Source organism: Coregonus lavaretus, assembly GCF_964263955.1.
Source record: "Coregonus lavaretus genome assembly, contig: HAP1_SCAFFOLD_5506, whole genome shotgun sequence".
NCBI lineage: Eukaryota > Metazoa > Chordata > Actinopteri > Salmoniformes > Salmonidae > Coregonus > Coregonus lavaretus.
The window spans coordinates 15,369-39,202 of NW_028158759.1; the positions used below are offsets into that span (position 1 = coordinate 15,369).

Sequence of the window (23,834 nt, forward strand, 5' to 3'; positions counted from 1 at the left end):
GAGTGATGGGGTACAGGGTAGAATGGAGAGGGGGGATAGAGGGAAAAGGGGTAGGGGGAAGGAAGGGGGCAGTGGGTAGCAAGGAGAGAGGGATAGACGAATGGGGAGAGAGGGATAGAGTGGTGGGGTGTAGAGGACAGAAAATAAAGGGATGTAGGGAAAAGGGTGGAGAGAGTGATTTAAATGACTGTGCAGATTGATCCGACGGGTATACAGCATTTGACTAAGTGAAACAACGGTAAAACCAGATGTTCATACATTGTCTGTAGGCCTATTCAAAATGGCGTGCTTGGAGAAGACTGGGCTGAACAGACAAGGCATGAAGTTGGTTGTGAGATGCTACAGGCGGTAACAATGTCATACTCGTTTGGACCAGACAGCATCAGATAGATAGCCTACACGTAGAGAGACAGAGGGGCGCTGTTTCGCTCGTTCGGATGCTTTCTCCTGTGAGATAGCCAGCCTCTTGCGAATTGAAGTTAAATTATGAAACGCAGATATACGAAAGATACATTCTTTAAGTTTTTTTGTCCATTTTTGGGGGAAGCCTGGCTTCCCTTCGCACCATGAATACACGCCACTGGAGTGAGTGGCTAGTATTTTACATTAGGAACTCCGTGAAAACCTTCCAAATTGTCATGTATTAGTTAACACATTCGTTTCATGACTAGAAGAAAAAAATTCAGACACAATTAGCTAGTCGTATCAGTTGTTAGTCAGTGGTATTGCTAGAAAAGACAGCTTGTTTCGTTGGAGCGCTTGCAAGAGCCATGCATTTCAAAGCCTGTTGTGGGCGACCTCCGCTTATCAATAAGACACACTGACAATAGGCCTACATTCAAAAACATCAATTTTCATGTGTTGCATTAGTGCACTTTAATTCAGTTCTCAAACAACTGTAAATGTGGTCCAGCTATCTAGCTAATTAGCTATAGTTTGGAGACTGATCAGCACGCTCGTGCTGAGGGAGGAACGGGAAACTAAAGTCTGGTGAAGTTGGCTAAATGTGTTAACTAGCGAGACGGCTACCTAATGCACATGCTTACCTTTTCGATGCCAGTCAGGGCTTTTTCTTGTCTAGTGACTTGCTTTGTCAAACACAGTCAAAAAAAATCAGTATATCGCCAACCAATTTGTTTCAAATAGTTAATGTTGACATATTCCTTAATTGATCGATTCCCACAACGTGGTCAAATTCACGGACTGACGTCACACATCAGAAAGGACTTTTCTCCTCAACGTCAAAATCGCGAGGGGCGATCGTGCGCGCTCATGCGTCCCGTTAGTGGGAAAAGCCTAGAAGGGGGGAACTGCATATTCGAATCATTTCGGCTCGTCCTTGATCATTTACTTATGTTGTTCCACAGCCAGCGGCAGATCCATTTGATCTGATCAAGAGCAAACCTGTTGAAATCTTCATTGCAGTGTTGAAAGTATTCTGTTGACTTTAACCAATCAGAGGCGTGCGTTGCTTGACCCCATTGATCTCAGCGTCTCAACACTGCATGATGACTTATGTTTGTGTTTATGAAGAGTACAACTTTACAGCGAGCACAACTAACATTTACTATAACACATGCTTTTCTCAAATAACACACAGAGAGCTAAAGAGAGAAAAAGTCAAGGCCAACATTGAAAAAAAATCTCTTTATTAAAAACAGTATTGCTAGTTACATATTCCATTCATGAGGGAAATGTGCAACATCAAGAGCAAAAGGCATAGAAGAAGAGATGAATGTTTTCATCCAGAATCACCTTTTAGATCTGCGTTCCAATAATAAACTGATGACAGACAGAAACACTCCTAAAAAGGCACCCTGTCCCCTATATAGTTAAATACCTTTGACCAGAGACATATCAGGCCTTGGTCAAAAGTAGTGTACTAAATTATATTGGGAATAGGGGGCCATTTGGGACGTGTCCTGATTTTACATTTTTTTTCTTCCTTGTTTTGTCTTTAATTAAAATATATAAACCATAAATGTTTCTCAATTAAAAAATAAAACCGATTGCATATGCGTACACCCACAATACCCGCAAGACGATTAAACCCAAATCATAAAATATATAAAGACCAATACATAAAACCATTCAAATTAACAAATATTTATCTTGTATATATAGTTAAATTTGCTTTTTTATTTTTTTTAAATAGCAACTAGAATCAAAATCTGGTCTTTGCACTCATACAAATCTTGCTAATTTAACTTTATGCTCCACACTTCTTTAGTCCTACATTCCCATTGGATTCCACTCCCACATGATTTCCTGTATCGGTTCTAGATCATCTCATTCTAGTACTATATCTGGTTACAAGGCAACTCATTTACATTTTCTGAGACTGACCATTTGTAGTGTTGGATTGGCATGAAAATAATCAAAGGAACCAAGAAACGCTTTTACCCCTAGTGCTTTAATGATCTACTCAGAAAATATCTACATCTTACTCTGCACTGAGAATAATAATGCTGTCTACGGTACTAAAGGAACTCTGTCTGGGGGGAAACAACCAGCTAAATGTGTCCTCTCCCCTCAGTGTTCTGTTCTATGGTCTCCATGGACACCAGCCAGTCTAGCAGGGTAGATGGACACCCAGGCGTAGGTTCAGTAGGCCGGAACACTCCAGAATGTTGCAAGTCTGACATGGAATGTATGGCACTGGCATGGTTCTCTCGGTTCCATATGCAGAGAATCAATCATATCAACTCTATACATTCCATTGTTTTATTATGCGGAACACAAAACTGTTCTATACATTCCATTTGGATGCAATGTTCTGGAATGTTGCTGCTAGTGAATGATATCACCAGGGCACCACCCCACCTTAAAAACACCAATTCCCCCCGCCCCCCCCCCCATTAGACCAATCAACGAACGAGGCACTCCAGTTAGCCAATAGCCACACAGACGTTAGTTAAAGGCGATCACATATTTACAGATTCATATATATATATATAGATTTGCAGATAGAAAGAAATGCACTCACTGGATCAACAATCAAATCTGTGATTTCTCCCAAAGCTTCAGGAGAATCATTAGAACAAGAGGGAGTTGAAAAAGGGGCTTATTCAGTAGGGTATAACAATGACGCTAAAGAGTGATACAGATAGAAATGTATTGTATAGAGCCGAAACGGTTCACTGGTCTATTCTACACGGCTGAAAAATCATAGAAATATACTGTGCAGAACAGACTATCAGAATGTTCTGTGATGCAAGACCCACGTCTAAAATGTTAAAGTGGTCGTCAAACTACTTACTTTCCCACAATCCTTTGCCACAACACTGCGACATCACAACAGACAGCAGCAGAAGGCGAGTACAGAGCCGGTGTTCCCGTGGTAACCACTGCAAGGACTAAGTAGGCAAAATTGTTGGTGGGTCAGGATTACAATTTGGGCAGCATCCCATATGGAACCCTATTCCTTACGTAGTGCACTATATATAGGGCAGGGCTGCCCAACCCTGTTCCTGGAGAGCTACCGTCCTGTAGGTTCACTCCAACCCTGTTCCTGGAGAGATACCGTCCTGTAGGTTCACTCCAACCCTGTTCCTGGAGAGCTACCGTCCTGTAGGTTCACTCCAACCCTGTTCCTGGAGAGCTACCGTCCTGTAGGTTCACTCCAACCCTGTTCCTGGAGAGCTACCGTCCTGTAGGTTCACTCCAACCCTGTTCCTGGAGAGCTACCGTCCTGTAGGTTCACTCCAACCCTGTTCCTGGAGAGCTACCGTCCTGTAGGTTCACTCCAACCCTGTTCCTGGAGAGCTACCGTCCTGTAGGTTCACTCCAACCCTGTTCCTGGAGAGCTACCGTCCTGTAGGTTCACTCCAACCCTGTTCCTGGAGAGATACCGTCCTGTAGGTTCACTCCAACCCTGTTCCTGGAGAGCTACCGTCCTGTAGGTTCACTCCAACCCTGTTCCTGGAGAGCTACCGTCCTGTAGGTTCACTCCAATCCTAATCTTGCGCACCTCATTCTAATAATTAGCTGGATCAGGTTAGTTACAACTGGGGTTAGAGAAAAAACTACAGGAGAGTAGCTCTCCAGGAACAGGGTTGGAGTGAAAATCTACAGGAGGGTAGCTCTCCAGGAACAGGGTTGGAGTGAAAATCTACAGGAGGGTAGCTCTCCAGGAACAGGGTTGGAGTGAATATCTACAGGAGGGTAGCTCTCCAGGAACCGGGTTGGAGTGAATATCTACAGGAGGGTAGCTCTCCAGGAACAGGGTTGGAGTGAATATCTACAGGAGGGTAGCTCTCCACGAACAGGGTTGGAGTGAAAATCTACAGGAGGGTAGCTCTCCAGGAACAGGGTTGGAGTGAATATCTACAGGAGGGTAGCTCTCCAGGAACAGGGTTGGAGTGAATATCTACAGGAGGGTAGCTCTCCAGGAACAGGGTTGGAGTGAATATCTACAGGAGGGTAGCTCTCCAGGAACAGGGTTGGAGTGAATATCTACAGGAGGGTAGCTCTCCAGGAACAGGGTTGGAGTGAATATCTACAGGAGGGTAGCTCTCCAGGAACAGGGTTGGAGTGAATATCTACAGGAGGGTAGCTCTCCAGGAACAGGGTTGGAGTGAATATCTACAGGAGGGTAGCTCTCCAGGAACAGGGTTGGAGTGAATATCTACAGGAGGGTAGCTCTCCAGGAACAGGGTTGGATAACCCTGATGTAAGGAACAGTGTGCCATTTGGGACATAACCTGGTCTGGGGTACGATTCAGTTAGAAGCCAAAATATGCTCTCACCTCCTTCCCCCTCACATAACTTAACAATGTGGTCATAGTTAACAGCAAAGCCTTCCAGTATACCTGTAGCAAGGCTCTGTGAAGAGAAGAACTGTTCAGAAATACTCTTTAGTATAAAGTTACTGCAATAGTGGTGTGTAGTTTGGCATGTGTACATCACTGTTGTTAGAACCACAACTCAGCAATCACACTTCAAACAAATACCAAAACAACACCGGCAGTAGAACTAACATTGATTCTTTGTTGGAACACAGCAGAAGTTTAGTGGTAATTAGTTATCACAAGAAAAAAACCTTGACTGGAAATCGTCACGGTCACTTCCAGAAATGTGGTTTTAACCATTCCAGTAAAAAAAGCGGTTTGTCAGTTTAAGTTCAGTTACAGTTTGAATCCCATTCCAACAGTTCCCTTTTGATTAGCTTTGCTACTGTGGTGGTGAACGTTCCCAGTTCCGAGATGAAGTCACAACTGTCCGTATTGTGGTGGGAGGAGTTAGTGTAGTGTTGGAGGAGCTTCTAGGTGAGTTCAAAGGTGAGTCATTAGTGTGTCACTGTGGATGGGAGGGGTTACTAAATAGGACGTGGTCTTGTGTCAGTAGTGTTGACAGGTAGAAGAGGGATGTCAGGAGGATGGCAGGAGTCCATAGTGTTCCTTTAGTGGATAAAAGTCTGTCTGTGTCTAAAGAGAGGAATGCAAGACAGAGGGATAGGGAGAGATAGGGAGAGAGGGACAGAGAGATATGGAGAGATAGGGAGAGATAGGGAGAGAGGGACAGAGATAGAAAGAGAGTAGGGAGGTGAGGAAGGTTGGAGGTCATGCAAGTGGCTTATGTCACAGAACCCGAGAGTGATAGCAGGAAAAAGAGAGATGAAGAGAGAGTCAGAAAATGAGAGAGGAGAGAGAAAGAGAGAAGGGGTGAGAGAGAGAGAAAGAAAAGAGAAAAATAGTCAGAAAACAGGAGAGAGACAGAAGGAGAGAGAGTCCAGTCCTAGTGGAGTCAGTGTTGTGTCCAGAGGTTCAGCAGGGGCAGTAGGCTGGAAGAGGCTGCTCTCTTCTAGTGATGCACACTATCAGTTTCTCTGTGGGAAGACAAGAAAGGAGAGAGAGGGTGTGGAGCGAGAGAGAGAGAGAGGGGTTAATACCATGTGCAATATTTGTTGTACGAGTGCCACTCATAAACCAGCTGTATAAGCTTAGAGGATTGAGAGGACACAGACACGGAACAGACATGGAACAAATGAACAAACATCAAGACACAAGATCAACAACATACTACATCAAATATACAATTCACCAGCAGAGGGAGCAAGAAAGAACAAACCAACCCAATGGACACACAGGTTAGGCCATGCGGTTTAGTGAGAAAGGCAGGTGTTCAGTCAGTGGACACACATACCATGCGCTCACATGCAGTGTGTGAGGGGGTGTGGCCTAACCGTCATAAGAGTCCATGAGAGGAACAGAGTCCCGCCTCTCCTCATACAGCCCTCCCTGAGAGGGGGAAGAGAGAAGGGGGGAGGAGGGAGAGAAAGAGAGAAGGGGGGAGGAGGGAGAAAAAGAGAGAAGGGGGGAGGAGGGGGAGAAATAGAGAAGGGGGAGGAAAAGAGAGAAGGGGGGAGGAGGGGGAGAAAGAGAGAAGGGGGGAGGAGGGAGGAAAAGAGAGAAGGGGGGAGGAGGGGGAGAAAGAGAGAAGGGGGAGGAGGGAGGAAAAGAGAGAAGGGGGGAGGAGGGGGAGAAGGGGGAGGAGGGAGGAAAAGAGAGAAGGGGGGAGGAGGGGGAGAAAGAGAGAAGGGGGAGGAGGGAGGAAAAGAGAGAAGGGGGGAGGAGGGGGAGAAAGAGAGAAGGGGGAGGAGTGGTAGTTCGAGAGGGGGTGGAGGGAAGAGAGACAAGATGGAGAGAGACAAGGTGGGGAGAGATGAGGGGAGAGACAATGAGAGGAGAGATGAGGGTAGTTAGGAGGAGAGGAGAGCGAGAAAAGGGGGGAGGGAGAAGAGGGAAGAGAAAGCAGTGGTAACAGGGCGGTGGTGACAGGGCGGTGGTGAGAGGGCGGTGGTGACAGGGCGGTGGTGACAGGGCGGTGGTGACAGGGCGGTGGTGACAGGGCGGTGGTGACAGGGCGGTGGTGACAGGGCGGTGGTAACAGAGCGGTGGTAACAGAGCGGTGGTAACAGAGCGGTGGTAACAGAGCGGTGGTAACAGAGAGGTGGTAACAGAGAGGTGGTAACAGAGAGGTGGTAACAGAGAGGTGGTAACAGAGAGGTGGTAACAGAGAGGTGGTAACAGAGAGGTGGTAACAGAGAGGTGGTAACAGAGCGGTGGTAACAGAGCGGTGGTAACAGAGAGGTGGTAACAGAGCGGTGGTAACAGAGAGGTGGTAACAGAGAGGTGGTAACAGAGAGGTGGTAACAGAGAGGTGGTAACAGAGAGGTGGTAACAGAGAGGTGGTAACAGAGCGGTGGTAACAGAGAGGTGGTAACAGAGAGGTGGTGGGTTGAAGCAGAGGGGGCAGAGGGGGCAGAGAGAAAGTGACAGACAGAAGGGTGTGTTCAGAAATAACAATATGAAGACAAGAAGAATGTGATAACAAGGGAGAGAGAGAGGGCGAGAGAGAGAGGGGGAGGGTTGATAAAGTGGGTTAGTGTCAGAAGAAGTTGAGGGGAAGTTAAGTGAGAAATCGTTTGTGAGAAAAGAAGCTAACCACAGTATTTAGTGAGACGTGTGAGAACATGCTCTGTGTGTGTGTGTGTGTGTACCTGTGCTGTGTCTTTGTCAGCAGGCTCGAGTGTTGCGTCCAGAGTGTTCTTCCTCCCCCTCTGGTCCAGTGTGGAGTAGGCATCTGGAAGACAGCCAAGGGCTGTTAACAACTGTGTGTGTGTGTGTGTGTGTGTGTGTGTGTGTGTGTGTGTGTGTGTGTGTGTGTGTGTGTGTGTGTGTGTGTGTGTGTGTGTGTGTGTGTGTGTGTGTGTGTGTGTGAGTGTGTGTGTGTGAGTGTGTGTGTGTGTGTGCTCAGACATACCTGGTCCCATATCATTTAGTGGAATCATGTCTCTCTCTCTGTTTCCTCCTCCTGACAAACAAACACAGTCACAGGATGATAGACTGATAGTGTGTGGTTATAGGCAGTGGTTGGGTGACTGGGGTCGCCACATTCAAAAAAATTCATGTTTTTTGTTTTTAATTTAGAGTACAGATTGGTATAATATACAAACTCTTGAGAAATAATTTGAAAAACACCATTTTATAATTTTATTGAGTACATTCATTTATCGGAGAGATGAAAATGTAATGAATAAAAGGTTATTTTGTTGATGTAAAAATCGAAATTTACCCATTTTAGGGTTGTGTCATTTGATTTGTGGTGGGGTGTGGGTTGTGAGAAATTCTGGGGGGAAAAACATTGAATACGACAGCTATAGTCTATTCAGAGCCGTGGTCCAGTCGGGTCCGGTCTGGTCCATCAGCTGTAGTTACATAGACCAGAGACCCATGACAATCAAACATGGATCCAACCCAGACCCGACGGACGAGTTCGAATTTTGGACTCAGACCCGCTTAGTTCCGGAGTCGGGTCTCAGATATTCAGGTAGACCTGTGAAGACCTCTTAGTACGTGTATCTAGATCTATGGTCTGTCTCACCCCTGTCTATGAGCGGCAGCGTGCTGTCTTCATATCCTCCGTTGACCCGGGGCTGGGAGTTGTTGGGGGGGTTGAGATTCACCATGAAGTCTGTCTTCTTCCAGCCATCCTTCTCCAGGGTCTTCCTCAACTCCTTATAGCCCCAAACTAACTGGAGTATCAGGCCTGCACCACGCACCTCTCGCTCTGACCGGTTACTAGGGGGAGGGGAGAGAGACAGAGAGAGACAGAGAGAGAGACAGAGAGAGAGAGAGTTAGAGTTAGACACCATCTGGAGTAGCAGGACTTACCCACGCACCTCTCGCTCTGACCGGTTACTACCAGGGGGAGTCTACAGCTTAAAACAGTTCCATTTATAAAGAGTATCAGAAAGAGAGAGAACTAGAGGACTCAAAAAGAGAGAGAGAGAGAACTAGAGGACTCAAAAAGAGAGAGAACTAGAGGACTCAGAAAGAGAGAGAGAGAGAGAACTAGAGGACTCAGAGAGAGAGAGAAGAGGACTCAGAGAGAGAGAGAGAACTAGAGGACTCAGAAAGAGAGAGAGAGAGAACTCAGAAAGAGAGAGAGAACTAGAGGACTCAGAAAGAGAGAGAGAACTAGAGGACTCAGAAAGAGAAACAGCATCAAATAGAAAGAGGTGATAGAAATACCCCACAAAACAAAACCATAGGAGACACCCCCAGTCCACCCCAGGAGAGTTCAACTAAACACCCAGTCCACCCCAGGAGAGGTCAACTAAACACCCAGTCCACCCCAGGAGAGTTCAACTAAACACCCAGTCCACCCCAGGAGAGGTCAACTAAACACCCAGTCCACCCCAGGAGAGTTCAACTAAATACCCAGTCCACCCCAGGGGAGTTCAACTAAACACCCAGTCCACCCCAGGGGAGTTCAACTAAACACCCAGTCCACCCCAGGGGAGTTCAACTAAACACCCAGTCCACCCCAGGGGAGTTCAACTAAACACCCAGTCCACCCCAGGGGAGTTCAACTAAACACCTAGTACACCCCAGGGGAGTTCAACTAAACACCCAGTCCACCCCAGGGGAGTTCAACTAAACACCCAGTCCACCCCAGGGGAGTTCAACTAAACACCTAGTACACCCCAGGGGAGTTCAACTAAACACCCAGTCCACCCCAGGGGAGTTCAACTAAACACCCAGTCCACCCCAGGGGAGTTCAACTAAACACCCAGTCCACCCCAGGGGAGTTCAACTAAACACCCAGTCCACCCCAGGGGAGTTCAACTAAACACCCAGTCCACCCCAGGGGAGTTCAACTAAACACCCAGTGCACCCCAGGGGAGTTACATTTTACATTTACATTTTAGTCATTTAGCAGATGCTCTTATCCAGAGCGACTTACAGTTAGTGAGTGCATACATTTTCATACTGGCCCCCCAGGGGAGTTCAACTTTATCTCTGGAGGGACATGGCTCTTTTTTTTTTTTTTGGTATTTCCTTTCAATTCCTGTCTAATGATCAGTACAAGGGAGGAGAGATACCCTGCCGGCCCTCAGCCCACCAGCGATTGAGTTTGACACTCCTGTTCAACCCCATCCTTACTGATGGATATAGACACATGAAGCTCTTTTTGTCACACACACACACACACACACACACACACACACACTCCATCTTACCTGTCCTTATTGATGAGCACCAGTCTCTCGATGCCCTGCGAGGCTCTGAGGAGCTTGGCAGCGTCCAGGCTGGAGCCCAGTACCTCATGAAGGGTGCTCAGTACAGACACCACCGTCTCCTCTGACAGAGCCCTCACAGGCTGGCTCTGACCCCCACCAGGCAGGTTGGATACCAGGTGGGGAACTGCATGTTTACCTAGAGAGACAAGAGGTCGAGATTAATAGCTATAGTATGTAAACACACAGGTTAGCTCAGAGAGAGAGCGAGAGAGAGCGAGAGAGAGCGAAAAACAAAATGAATACAGTTGAACAGTTCCACACAAACACTACTAACCCAGCAGGTCTCTGTTGCGTGCGTCAATAGCCAGGTTCCTCAGAGCTCCAGACATGGCCCTGACCACCCGGTCGTTACCATGGGCCAACAGCTCTGTCATCATGGGAAGACCCTTCTCCTGACGCAACAATGCACGGATATACCGCCCATACTGAGAGAGAGAGAGAGAGAGAGAGAGAGAGAGAGAGAGAGAATTAACAGTTATACCGCCCATACTGAGAGAGAGAGAGAGAGAGAGAGAGAGAGAGAGAGAGAGAGAGAATAAATACAGATGAATGATTATTCTAGAGTGGGCATTAGTGTTGTTGTGTTCAGGAAATGGACAGACTGTTTTGAGTACTAGACTGTGGTTTAATAAGGGTCTAGAAAGGTGGTGTCTTGGTTGAAGGTGGAGTTTGCGATTATACTGTGGTTGACTTACGGTTCAGGTGTAAAGGGCTGTGTCTTTGTTAGAGGCCAAGGAAGGAGGCTGAAAGGGATGTGTGGTGGTGTCGGACCTGATGGTGGTTGTGTTTGGGTTAAAGTAACAGGCCGTGGTGTCTCAAGGTGTGTGATGGTGTTGTGGTTGACTCACGGTCCAGCGTCCGGCACACAGGTTCTGCACGGCTCCGGCGGAGGCTTCCAGCACGGTGGGGTTCTTACTCTCCTTCAACAGAGAGGTGTAGACACGCACCACCTCTGGCTGGAACAACAACTCATAACCTGGACACACACAGACGGAGAGGAGGGAGGGAGGGAGAGGAGGGAGGGAGGGAGGGAGGGAGGTACGGAGGGGAGTCAGAAACATGTAGACACTGGTCTTCTCCTTTTCACCTGCACTGATGCTGCATTCACAAATCTCTGACAGTGCGTTCAAGACAACTGGGAACTCAGGGGGAAAAAACTAGCTCCGACTGGGAAAAATCACTTTCAACGGTCATCTAACTCGGAATTCCAAGTCGGAAACTCGGGCCTCCTCCTAGAGCTCTGACTTTCAGACCTGACGATCACTGACATGTTGTCTTGAAAGCATCATGATTTTGAAAGAACTACACAGGTGATAACAATGTGATGGAAGCTCATCAGGCTGGCTGAGCTTTCACCTGGTCACTTCTTTCAGATCATTACAATAAAGAAGTGGACAGGAGAGATGTTTTTAGACAACTGAGAAGGATTCATATTCTAGTCTACATGACGACACTTTATATTGTGTTACCTTTGGCAGGTGTGGTCCTCTTTGGAATGTCAATCATATCTCCTGCTCCGTCCTCATTATTTCTCCCTGCAACAGAACATCAGAACACTCAGGAACAGACACACAGAACACTCTAGAACCCTCTGCCCACACTACGGTGCTCTAGAACCCTCTGCCCACACTATGGTGCTCTAGAACTCTCTGCCACTCTATGGGGCTCTAGAACTCTCTGCCCACTCCATGGGGCTCTAGAACTCTCTGCCCACTCCATGGGGCTCTAGAACACTGTGCCCACTCTATGGGGCTCTAGAACACTGTGCCCACTCTATGGGGCTCTAGAACACTGTGCCCACTCTATGGGGCTCTAGAACACTGTGCCCACTCTATGGGGCTCTAGAACACTGTGCCCACTCTAAGGGGCTCTAGAACACTCTGCCCACTCTATGGGGCTCTAGAACACTCTGCCCACTCTATGGGGCTCTAGAACCCTCTTTTTATTTATTTTTATTTCACCTTTATTTAACCAGGTAAGCCAGTTGAGAACAAGTTCTCATTTACAACTGCGACCTGGCCAAGATTAAGCAAAGCAGTGCGATAAAAACAACACCACAGAGTTACATATGGAATAAACAAAACGTACAGTCAATAACACAATAGAAATCTATATACAGTGTGTGCAAATGTAGTAAGTTATAGAGGTAAGGCAATAAATAGGCCATAGTGCAAAATAATTACAATTTAGTATTAACACTGGAGTGATAGATGTGCAGAAGATGATGTGCAAATAGAGATACTGGGGTGCAAATGAGCAAAATAAATAACAATGTAAATAACAATATGGGGATGAAGTAGTTGGGTGGACTAATTACAGATGGGCTGTGTACAGGTGCAGTGATCGGTAAGGTGCTCTGACAACTGATGCTTAAAGATAGTGAGGGAGATAAGTGTCTCCAGCTTCAGAGATTTTTGCAGTTCGTTCCAGTCATTTGCAGCAGAGAACTGGAAGGAATGGCGGCCAAAGGAGGTGTTGGCTTTGGGGATGACCAATGAGATATACCTGCTGGAACGCATAATACAGGTGGGTGTTGCTATGGTGACCAATGGTGTTGGACCTGATGGTGGCTGTGTTTGGGCGGGGATTTGCCTAGCAGTGATTTATAGATGACCTGGAGCCAGTGGGTTTGGCGACGAATATGTAGTGAGGGCCAGCCAACGAGAGCGTACAGGTCACAATGGTGGGTAGTATATGGAGCTTTAGTGACAAAACGGATGGCACTGTGATAGACTACATCCAATTTGCTGAGTAGAGTGTTGGAAGCTATTTTGTAAATGACATCGCCAAAGTCAAGGATCGGTAGGATAGTCAGTTTTACGAGGGCATTTTTGGCAGCATGAGTGAAGGAGGCTTTGTTGCGAAATAGGAAGCCGATTCTAGATTTAACTTTGGATTGGAGATGCTTAATGTGACTCTGGAAGGAGCGTTTACGGTCTAACCAGACACCTAGGTATTTGTAGTTGTCCACATATTCTAAGTCAGACCCGCCGAGAGTAGTGATTCTAGTCGGGTGGGCAGGTGCAAGCAGCGTTCGATTGAAGAGCATGCATTTAGTTTTACTAGCGTTTAAGAGCAGTTGGAGGCCACGGAAGGAGTGTTGTATGGCATTGAAGCTCATTTGGAGGTTTGTTAACACAATGAAGGGCCACATGTATACAAAATGGTGTCGTCTGCATTGAGGTGGATCTGAGAATCACCAGCAGCAAGAGCGACATCATTGATATACACAGAGAATAGAGTCGGCCCGAGATTTGAACCCTGTGGCACCCCCATAGAGACTGCCAGAGGTCCAGACAACAGGCCCTGTGATTTGACACATTGAACTCTATCTGAGAAGTAGTTGGTGAACCAGGCGAGGCAGTCATTTGAGAAACCAAGGCTATTTAGTCTGCCAATAAGAATGCGGTGATTGACAGGGGGCATGGGCAAGTTGCAGCGGAGGGTGCAGAGCTGGTGGCCGGGGTAGGGGTAGCCAGGTGGAATGCATTGCCAGCTGTAGCAAAATGCTTATTGAAATTCTTGATTATCATAGATTTATCGGTGGTGACGGTGTTTCCTAGCATCAGTGCAGTGGGTAGCTAGGAGGAGGTGCTCTTATTCTCCATGGACTTTACAGTGTCCCAAAACTTTTTGGAGTTAGTGCTACAGGATGCACATTTCTGTTTGAAAAAGCTAGCCTTTGCTTTCCTCGTCACTCTGCCCACTCTATGGTGCTCTAGAACACTCTGCCCACTCTATGGTGCTCTAGAACACTCTGCCCACTCTATGGTGCTCTAGAACACTCTGCCCACTCTATGGTGCTCTAGAACCACACACCTCTGTGAGCCACTGAAAAAGCCGCTATGTAGGAGCACGCATGCTCACACACACACTCTCACACGTGCACTTTCTCTGTTACACTCATCCTCCTCTACGGGACGGTAGAGAGCATGACAATGCATGCATAGAGTTAGGAGACTGACAGTAGCATTAGAGTTAGGAGACTGACAGTAGCATTAGAGTTAGGAGACTGACACAGTAGCATTAGAGTTAGGAGACTGACACAGTAGCATTAGAGTTAGGAGACTGACAGTAGCATTAGAGTTAGGAGACTGACACAGTAGCATTAGAGTTAGGAGACTGACACAGTAGCATTAGAGTTAGGAGACTGACAGTAGCATTAGAGTTAGGAGACTGACAGTAGCATTAGAGTTAGGAGACTGACACAGTAGCATTAGAGTTAGGAGACTGACACAGTAGCATTAGAGTTAGGAGACTGACAGTAGCATTAGAGTTAGGAGACTGACACAGTAGCATTAGAGTTAGGAGACTGACACAGTAGCATTAGAGTTAGGAGACTGACACAGTAGCATTAGAGTTAGGAGACTGACAGTAGCATTAGAGTTAGGAGACTGACAGTAGCATTAGAGTTAGGAGACTGACACAGTAGCATTAGAGTTAGGAGACTGACACAGTAGCATTAGAGTTAGGAGACTGACACAGTAGCATTAGAGTTAGGAGACTGACACAGTAGCATTAGAGTTAGGAGACTGACACAGTAGCATTAGAGTTAGGAGACTGACACAGTAGCATTAGAGTTAGGAGACTGACACAGTAGCATTAGAGTTAGGAGACTGACACAGTAGCATTAGAGTTAGGAGACTGACACAGTAGCATTAGAGTTAGGAGACTGACAGTAGCATTAGAGTTAGGAGACTGACAGAGTAGCATTAGAGTTAGGAGACTGACACAGTAGCATTAGAGTTAGGAGACTGACACAGTAGCATTAGAGTTAGGAGACTGACAGTAGCATTAGAGTTAGGAGACTGACAGTAGCATTAGAGTTAGGAGACTGACAGTAGCATTAGAGTTAGGAGACTGACAGTAGCATTAGAGTTAGGAGACTGACACAGTAGCATTAGAGTTAGGAGACTGACACAGTAGCATTAGAGTTAGGAGACTGACACAGTAGCATTAGAGTTAGGAGACTGACACAGTAGCATTAGAGTTAGGAGACTGACACAGTAGCATTAGAGTTAGGAGACTGACACAGTAGCATTAGAGTTAGGAGACTGACACAGTAGCATTAGAGTTAGGAGACTGACAGTAGCATTAGAGTTAGGAGACTGACAGTAGCATTAGAGTTAGGAGACTGACACAGTAGCATTAGAGTTAGGAGACTGACACAGTAGCATTAGAGTTAGGAGACTGACAGTAGCATTAGAGTTAGGAGACTGACACAGTAGCATTAGAGTTAGGAGACTGACACAGTAGCATTAGAGTTAGGAGACTGACAGTAGCATTAGAGTTAGGAGACTGACAGTAGCATTAGAGTTAGGAGACTGACAGTAGCATTAGAGTTAGGAGACTGACACAGTAGCATTAGAGTTAGGAGACTGACAGTAGCATTAGAGTTAGGAGACTGACACAGTAGCATTAGAGTTAGGAGACTGACAGTAGAATTAGAGTTAGGAGACTGACACAGTAGCATTAGAGTTAGGAGACTGACACAGTAGCATTACAGTTAGGAGACTGACACAGTAGCATTAGAGTTAGGAGACTGACACAGTAGCATTAGAGTTAGGAGACTGACACAGTAGCATTAGAGTTAGGAGACTGACAGTAGCATTAGAGTTAGGAGACTGACACAGTAGCATTAGAGTTAGGAGACTGACACAGTAGCATTAGAGTTAGGAGACTGACAGTAGCATTAGAGTTAGGAGACTGACAGTAGCATTAGAGTTAGGAGACTGACAGTAGCATTAGAGTTAGGAGACTGACAGTAGCATTAGAGTTAGGAGACTGACACAGTAGCATTAGAGTTAGGAGACTGACACAGTAGCATTAGAGTTAGGAGACTGACACAGTAGCATTAGAGTTAGGAGACTGACACAGTAGCATTAGGAGACTGACACAGTAGCATTAGAGTTAGGAGACTGACACAGTAGCATTAGAGTTAGGAGACTGACAGTAGCATTAGAGTTAGGAGACTGACACAGTAGCATTAGGAGACTGACACAGTAGCATTAGAGTTAGGAGACTGACACAGTAGCATTAGAGTTAGGAGACTGACAGTAGCATTAGAGTTAGGAGACTGACACAGTAGCATTAGAGTTAGGAGACTGACAGTAGCATTAGAGTTAGGAGACTGACACAGTAGCATTAGAGTTAGGAGACTGACAGTAGCATTAGAGTTAGGAGACTGACACAGTAGCATTAGAGTTAGGAGACTGACACAGTAGCATTAGAGTTAGGAGACTGACACAGTAGCATTAGAGTTAGGAGACTGACACAGTAGCATTAGAGTTAGGAGACTGACACAGTAGCATTATAGTTAGGAGACTGACAGTAGCATTAGAGTTAGGAGACTGACGGTAGCATTAGAGTTAGGAGACTGACACAGTAGCATTAGAGTTAGGAGACTGACACAGTAGCATTAGAGTTAGGAGACTGACACAGTAGCATTAGAGTTAGGAGACTGACACAGTAGCATTAGAGTTAGGAGACTGACAGTAGCATTAGAGTTAGGAGACTGACACAGTAGCATTAGAGTTAGGAGACTGACAGTAGCATTAGAGTTAGGAGACTGACACAGTAGCATTAGAGTTAGGAGACTGACAGTAGCATTAGAGTTAGGAGACTGACACAGTAGCATTAGAGTTAGGAGACTGACACAGTAGCATTAGAGTTAGGAGACTGACAGTAGCATTAGAGTTAGGAGACTGACACAGTAGCATTAGAGTTAGGAGACTGACACAGTAGCATTAGAGTTAGGAGACTGACACAGTAGCATTAGAGTTAGGAGACTGACACAGTAGCATTAGGAGACTGACACAGTAGCATTAGAGTTAGGAGACTGACACAGTAGCATTAGAGTTAGGAGACTGACAGTAGCATTAGAGTTAGGAGACTGACACAGTAGCATTAGGAGACTGACACAGTAGCATTAGAGTTAGGAGACTGACACAGTAGCATTAGAGTTAGGAGACTGACAGTAGCATTAGAGTTAGGAGACTGACAGTAGCATTAGAGTTAGGAGACTGACAGTAGCATTAGAGTTAGGAGACTGACACAGTAGCATTAGAGTTAGGAGACTGACAGTAGCATTAGAGTTAGGAGACTGACACAGTAGCATTAGAGTTAGGAGACTGACACAGTAGCATTAGAGTTAGGAGACTGACACAGTAGCATTAGAGTTAGGAGACTGACACAGTAGCATTAGAGTTAGGAGACTGACACAGTAGCATTAGAGTTAGGAGACTGACACAGTAGCATTAGAGTTAGGAGACTGACACAGTAGCATTAGAGTTAGGAGACTGACACAGTAGCATTAGAGTTAGGAGACTGACACAGTAGCATTAGAGTTAGGAGACTGACACAGTAGCATTAGAGTTAGGAGACTGACAGTAGCATTAGAGTTAGGAGACTGACAGTAGCATTAGAGTTAGGAGACTGACACAGTAGCATTAGAGTTAGGAGACTGACACAGTAGCATTAGAGTTAGGAGACTGACAGTAGCATTAGAGTTAGGAGACTGACACAGTAGCATTAGAGTTAGGAGACTGACACAGTAGCATTAGAGTTAGGAGACTGACAGTAGCATTAGAGTTAGGAGACTGACACAGTAGCATTAGAGTTAGGAGACTGACACAGTAGCATTAGAGTTAGGAGACTGACACAGTAGCATTAGAGTTAGGAGACTGACACAGTAGCATTAGAGTTAGGAGACTGACACAGTAGCATTAGAGTTAGGAGACTGACAGTAGCATTAGAGTTAGGAGACTGACAGTAGCATTAGAGTTAGGAGACTGACACAGTAGCATTAGAGTTAGGAGACTGACACAGTAGCATTAGAGTTAGGAGACTGACACAGTAGCATTAGAGTTAGGAGACTGACAGTAGCATTAGAGTTAGGAGACTGACACAGTAGCATTAGAGTTAGGAGACTGACAGTAGCATTAGAGTTAGGAGACTGACACAGTAGCATTAGAGTTAGGAGACTGACAGTAGAATTAGAGTTAGGAGACTGACACAGTAGCATTAGAGTTAGGAGACTGACACAGTAGCATTAGAGTTAGGAGACTGACACAGTAGCATTAGAGTTAGGAGACTGACACAGTAGCATTAGAGTTAGGAGACTGACACAGTAGCATTAGAGTTAGGAGACTGACACAGTAGCATTAGAGTTAGGAGACTGACACAGTAGCATTAGAGTTAGGAGACTGACACAGTAGCATTAGAGTTAGGAGACTGACACAGTAGCATTAGAGTTAGGAGACTGACAGTAGCATTAGAGTTAGGAGACTGACACAGTAGCATTAGAGTTAGGAGACTGACAGTAGCATTAGAGTTAGGAGACTGACACAGTAGCATTAGAGTTAGGAGACTGACACAGTAGCATTAGAGTTAGGAGACTGACACAGTAGCATTAGAGTTAGGAGACTGACAGTAGCATTAGAGTTAGGAGACTGACAGTAGCATTAGAGTTAGGAGACTGACAGTAGCATTAGAGTTAGGAGACTGACACAGTAGCATTAGAGTTAGGAGACTGACACAGTAGCATTAGAGTTAGGAGACTGACACAGTAGCATTAGAGTTAGGAGACTGACACAGTAGCATTAGAGTTAGGAGACTGACACAGTAGCATTAGGAGACTGACACAGTAGCATTAGAGTTAGGAGACTGACACAGTAGCATTAGAGTTAGGAGACTGACAGTAGCATTAGAGTTAGGAGACTGACACAGTAGCATTAGAGTTAGGAGACTGACACAGTAGCATTAGAGTTAGGAGACTGACAGTAGCATTAGAGTTAGGAGACTGACACAGTAGCATTAGAGTTAGGAGACTGACAGTAGCATTAGAGTTAGGAGACTGACAGTAGCATTAGAGTTAGGAGACTGACACAGTAGCATTAGAGTTAGGAGACTGACACAGTAGCATTAGAGTTAGGAGACTGACACAGTAGCATTAGAGTTAGGAGACTGACACAGTAGCATTATAGTTAGGAGACTGACAGTAGCATTAGAGTTAGGAGACTGACACAGTAGCATTAGAGTTAGGAGACTGACACAGTAGCATTAGAGTTAGGAGACTGACACAGTAGCATTAGAGTTAGGAGACTGACACAGTAGCATTAGAGTTAGGAGACTGACACAGTAGCATTAGAGTTAGGAGACTGACACAGTAGCATTAGAGTTAGGAGACTGACACAGTAGCATTAGAGTTAGGAGACTGACACAGTAGCATTAGAGTTAGGAGACTGACACAGTAGCATTAGAGTTAGGAGACTGACAGTAGCATTAGAGTTAGGAGACTGACACAGTAGCATTAGAGTTAGGAGACTGACACAGTAGCATTATAGTTAGGAGACTGACACAGTAGCATTAGAGTTAGGAGACTGACACAGTAGCATTAGAGTTAGGAGACTGACACAGTAGCTTTAGAGTTAGGAGACTGACAGTAGCATTAGAGTTAGGAGACTGACAGTAGCATTAGAGTTAGGAGACTGACACAGTAGCATTAGAGTTAGGAGACTGACACAGTAGCATTATAGTTAGGAGACTGACACAGTAGCATTATAGTTAGGAGACTGACACAGTAGCATTAGAGTTAGGAGACTGACACAGTAGCATTAGAGTTAGGAGACTGACACGGTAGCATTAGAGTTAGGAGACTGACACAGTAGCATTAGAGTTAGGAGACTGACACAGTAGCATTAGAGTTAGGAGACTGACACAGTAGCATTAAAGTTAGGAGACTGACACAGTAGCATTAAAGTTAGGAGACTGACACAGTAGCATTAGAGTTAGGAGACTGACACAGTAGCATTAGAGTTAGGAGACTGACACAGTAGCATTAGAGTTAGGAGACTGACACAGTAGCATTAGAGTTAGGAGACTGACAGTAGCATTAGAGTTAGGAGACTGACAGTAGCATTAGAGTTAGGAGACTGACACAGTAGCATTAGAGTTAGGAGACTGACACAGTAGCATTAGAGTTAGGAGACTGACAGTAGCATTAGAGTTATGAGACTGACACAGTAGCATTAGAGTTAGGAGACTGACACAGTAGCATTAGAGTTAGGAGACTGACAGTAGCATTAGAGTTAGGAGACTGACAGTAGCATTAGAGTTAGGAGACTGACACAGTAGCATTAGAGTTAGGAGACTGACACAGTAGCATTAGAGTTAGGAGACTGACACAGTAGCATTAGAGTTAGGAGACTGACACAGTAGCATTAGAGTTAGGAGACTGACAGTAGCATTAGAGTTAGGAGACTGACAGTAGCATTAGAGTTAGGAGACTGACACAGTAGCATTAGAGTTAGGAGACTGACACAGTAGCATTAGAGTTAGGAGACTGACACAGTAGCATTAGAGTTAGGAGACTGACACAGTAGCATTAGAGTTAGGAGACTGACACAGTAGCATTATAGTTAGGAGACTGACACAGTAGCATTATAGTTAGGAGACTGACAGTAGCATTAGAGTTAGGAGACTGACACAGTAGCATTATAGTTAGGAGACTGACACAGTAGCATTAGAGTTAGGAGACTGACACAGTAGCATTAGAGTTAGGAGACTGACACAGTAGCATTAGAGTTAGGAGACTGACAGTAGCATTAGAGTTAGGAGACTGACAGTAGCATTAGAGTTAGGAGACTGACACAGTAGCATTAGAGTTAGGAGACTGACACAGTAGCATTATAGTTAGGAGACTGACACAGTAGCATTATAGTTAGGAGACTGACACAGTAGCATTAGAGTTAGGAGACTGACACAGTAGCATTAGAGTTAGGAGACTGACACAGTAGCATTAGAGTTAGGAGACTGACACAGTAGCATTAGAGTTAGGAGACTGACACAGTAGCATTAGAGTTAGGAGACTGACACAGTAGCATTAAAGTTAGGAGACTGACACAGTAGCATTAGAGTTAGGAGACTGACACAGTAGCATTAGAGTTAGGAGACTGACACAGTAGCATTTGAGTTAGGAGACTGACAGTAGCATTAGAGTTAGGAGACTGACACAGTAGCATTAGAGTTAGGAGACTGACACAGTAGCATTAGAGTTAGGAGACTGACACAGTAGCATTAGAGTTAGGAGACTGACACAGTAGCATTAGAGTTAGGAGACTGACACAGTAGCATTAGAGTTAGGAGACTGACACAGTAGCATTATAGTTAGGAGACTGACACAGTAGCATTAGAGTTAGGAGACTGACACAGTAGCATTAGAGTTAGGAGACTGACACAGTAGCATTAGAGTTAGGAGACTGACACAGTAGCATTAGAGTTAGGAGACTGACACAGTAGCATTAGAGTTAGGAGACTGACACAGTAGCATTAGAGTTAGGAGACTGACACAGTAGCATTAGAGTTAGGAGACTGACACAGTAGCATTAGAGTTAGGAGACTGACACAGTAGCATTAGAGTTAGGAGACTGACACAGTAGCATTAGAGTTAGGAGACTGACACAGTAGCATTAGAGTTAGGAGACTGACACAGTAGCATTAGAGTTAGGAGACTGACACAGTAGCATTAGAGTTAGGAGACTGACACAGTAGCATTAGAGTTAGGAGACTGACAGTAGCATTAGAGTTAGGAGACTGACAGTAGCATTAGAGTTAGGAGACTGACAGTAGCATTAGAGTTAGGAGACTGACAGTAGCATTAGAGTTAGGAGACTGACAGTAGCATTAGAGTTAGGAGACTGACAGTAGCATTAGAGTTAGGAGACTGACAGTAGCATTAGAGTTAGGAGACTGACAGTAGCATTAGAGTTAGGAGACTGACAGTAGCATTAGAGTTAGGAGACTGACAGTAGCATTAGAGTTAGGAGACTGACACAGTAGCATTAGAGTTAGGAGACTGACACAGTAGCATTAGAGTTAGGAGACTGACACAGTAGCATTAGAGTTAGGAGACTGACAGTAGCATTAGAGTTAGGAGACTGACAGTAGCATTAGAGTTAGGAGACTGACACAGTAGCATTAGAGTTAGGAGACTGACAGTAGCATTAGAGTTAGGAGACTGACAGTAGCATTAGAGTTAGGAGACTGACAGTAGCATTAGAGTTAGGAGACTGACAGTAGCATTAGAGTTAGGAGACTGACAGTAGCATTAGAGTTAGGAGACTGACACAGTAGCATTAGAGTTAGGAGACTGACAGTAGCATTAGAGTTAGGAGACTGACAGTAGCATTAGCCAGTCCTAATTAATGCTCTAGCAAGCAGCCAAGCAGAGGTCATCAAAGAGTCAGAGCTTACCTTTAGAACACCACTCGTCTGTTCCACAGCAGAAAGAAGGAGAAGAGAACGAGGGAGGAGGATGAGGGAGGGAGGAATGATGGAAGGAGAGGAGAAAGGAAGTTCATTTCAGTCTGAGCGAGAACAGCAGTAGTGACCCAGCCACCCAAACACCTCCACAGCTCCTCCCACCAAAGCACCAAGCATAGCTCAACTGTAGGCTTAGATTAGAAACTATCCCAGCAAAAACACACACTAATGTGCATGCCAGCACACAGACAGACACACAAAGGCAAACCATCAAAAACAAAATGTCAGAGAGAAACAAACAAATAATTTATATCACAGACAGACATCAGACACACAGACAGTAAGGATAGAGTGAGACCATTCTTTAGGACGGGGTAAACAGAGACCATTCTTTAGGACGGGGTAAACAGAGACCATTCTTTAGGACGGGGTAAACAGAGACCAATCTTTAGGATGGGGTAAACAGAGACCATTCTTTAGGACGGGGTAAACAGAGACCAATCTTTAGGATGGGGTAAACAGAGACCTGTCTGCTGTCTCTCTTTCCTGCTACACTGTCACTATACTACACACACACACTCTAAAGTCAACAATTACATCACTCTCCCTCTCCATCTGTCTTCCACACACATAATATAAACACTCTCAAACAGGAGAACACAGACACACCCACCTTTGCCCCTGCGGGAGCTGAAGCGGTTGGTCTTTCCAGTGGAGGGGGCGGGGCCCTGGTTGAGGGACATGGCTTCCTGGTAGCGCTCAGCGCCCGGCACCTCCCGGTGCACCTAAGGTCAAATCACAATTAGAATTATATAGTATAATATTGCTTATTTAAAGACATGCTCCGGAACTTTGCTGACTCCTAAGTAATTTTTTAACCCTCCCGCTTTGGGCTGATGTGTCAATATGTACTTCATGCATTCATAATCTATGAGCAGAATTACTGTCTTACTTCAATTAGCCACGAAATCCCTAGTTTGAAAGCATATTTTTCTGGAAGCTGTGCTGCGCCATTTTCCCTACATTTTACCCCATGTGGGCCAACACCCTAGCAATTCAAGTTCTAGCCAATGAGCTTCAGCCCCTCGTCATTTGAGTGACAGCTAGCAAGATGCACACACAACAGAGTGAGAGAGAGAGCAGTGACGTGGTGCACATATCTATGCATATGTGACGTAGTACGCAATTTTCAGGGACCACTTTTGGCTCGTGAGCGCTACTTTAAGAACTGTGAAAAGTGGTCACGATACCAGAATTTCGACTGCGATACAGATACCAGGTTTAGTATCATGATACTCGATACAGTACCAAAACGATACCATGGCAAAAAAACGATACCATGGCCAAAGTCACAGAATGGCACTTGATCCAGACAGATCTTCGAGTTCAATATCATTACATTTTAAATGTTTGATTTTTGAATGTATGCGTTAATGAATCAATTATACAATCAATTTTAATTAGTTTTTTTACTAATCTAACTCCA

At 45.3% G+C, this 23,834-nt stretch overlaps 1 protein-coding gene across 4 annotated transcripts; it reads right to left on the bottom strand.

Annotated features, from left to right (window-relative positions):
• Positions 1-1,627: 1,627 nt before the first annotated feature.
• LOC311123632 (catenin delta-1-like) lies at positions 1,628-23,272 on the bottom strand. 4 transcript variants are annotated; one of them, XM_084197872.1, is made up of 11 exons: positions 23,022-23,272; positions 22,340-22,357; positions 11,557-11,622; positions 10,936-11,063; positions 10,362-10,512; positions 10,028-10,223; positions 8,386-8,582; positions 7,765-7,815; positions 7,502-7,584; positions 6,185-6,239; positions 1,628-5,827 (listed from the first exon to the last, which is right to left on the bottom strand). In XM_084197872.1, exons 1-11 carry the CDS (start codon positions 23,089-23,091, stop codon positions 5,766-5,768), a joined length of 1,077 nt encoding a protein of 358 aa, XP_084053998.1. In that variant the 5' UTR covers positions 23,092-23,272; the 3' UTR covers positions 1,628-5,765. The 4 variants fall into 4 exon arrangements, with proteins under 4 accessions (XP_084053998.1, XP_084054000.1, XP_084053999.1 ...); XM_084197874.1 differs by having other exon boundaries at positions 6,145-6,239; XM_084197873.1 differs by lacking the exon at positions 22,340-22,357 and having other exon boundaries at positions 23,022-23,268.
• Positions 23,273-23,834: the final 562 nt, after the last annotated feature.

Excerpts from the sequence above, each read along its gene's own strand:
- LOC311123632 (XM_084197872.1), bottom strand. The coding sequence starts at position 23,091 with ATGTCCCTCAACCAGGGCCCCGCCCCCTCCACTGGAAAGACCAACCGC. Across the intron at positions 7,816-8,385 it reads GCTGCCGCTCATAGACAGGG|GAGGAGGAAACAGAGAGAGA; the intron begins GTGAGACAGACC and ends TTTGTTTGTCAG. Across the intron at positions 6,240-7,501 it reads CTGACAAAGACACAGCACAG|GGAGGGCTGTATGAGGAGAG; the intron begins GTACACACACAC and ends TCCCCCTCTCAG.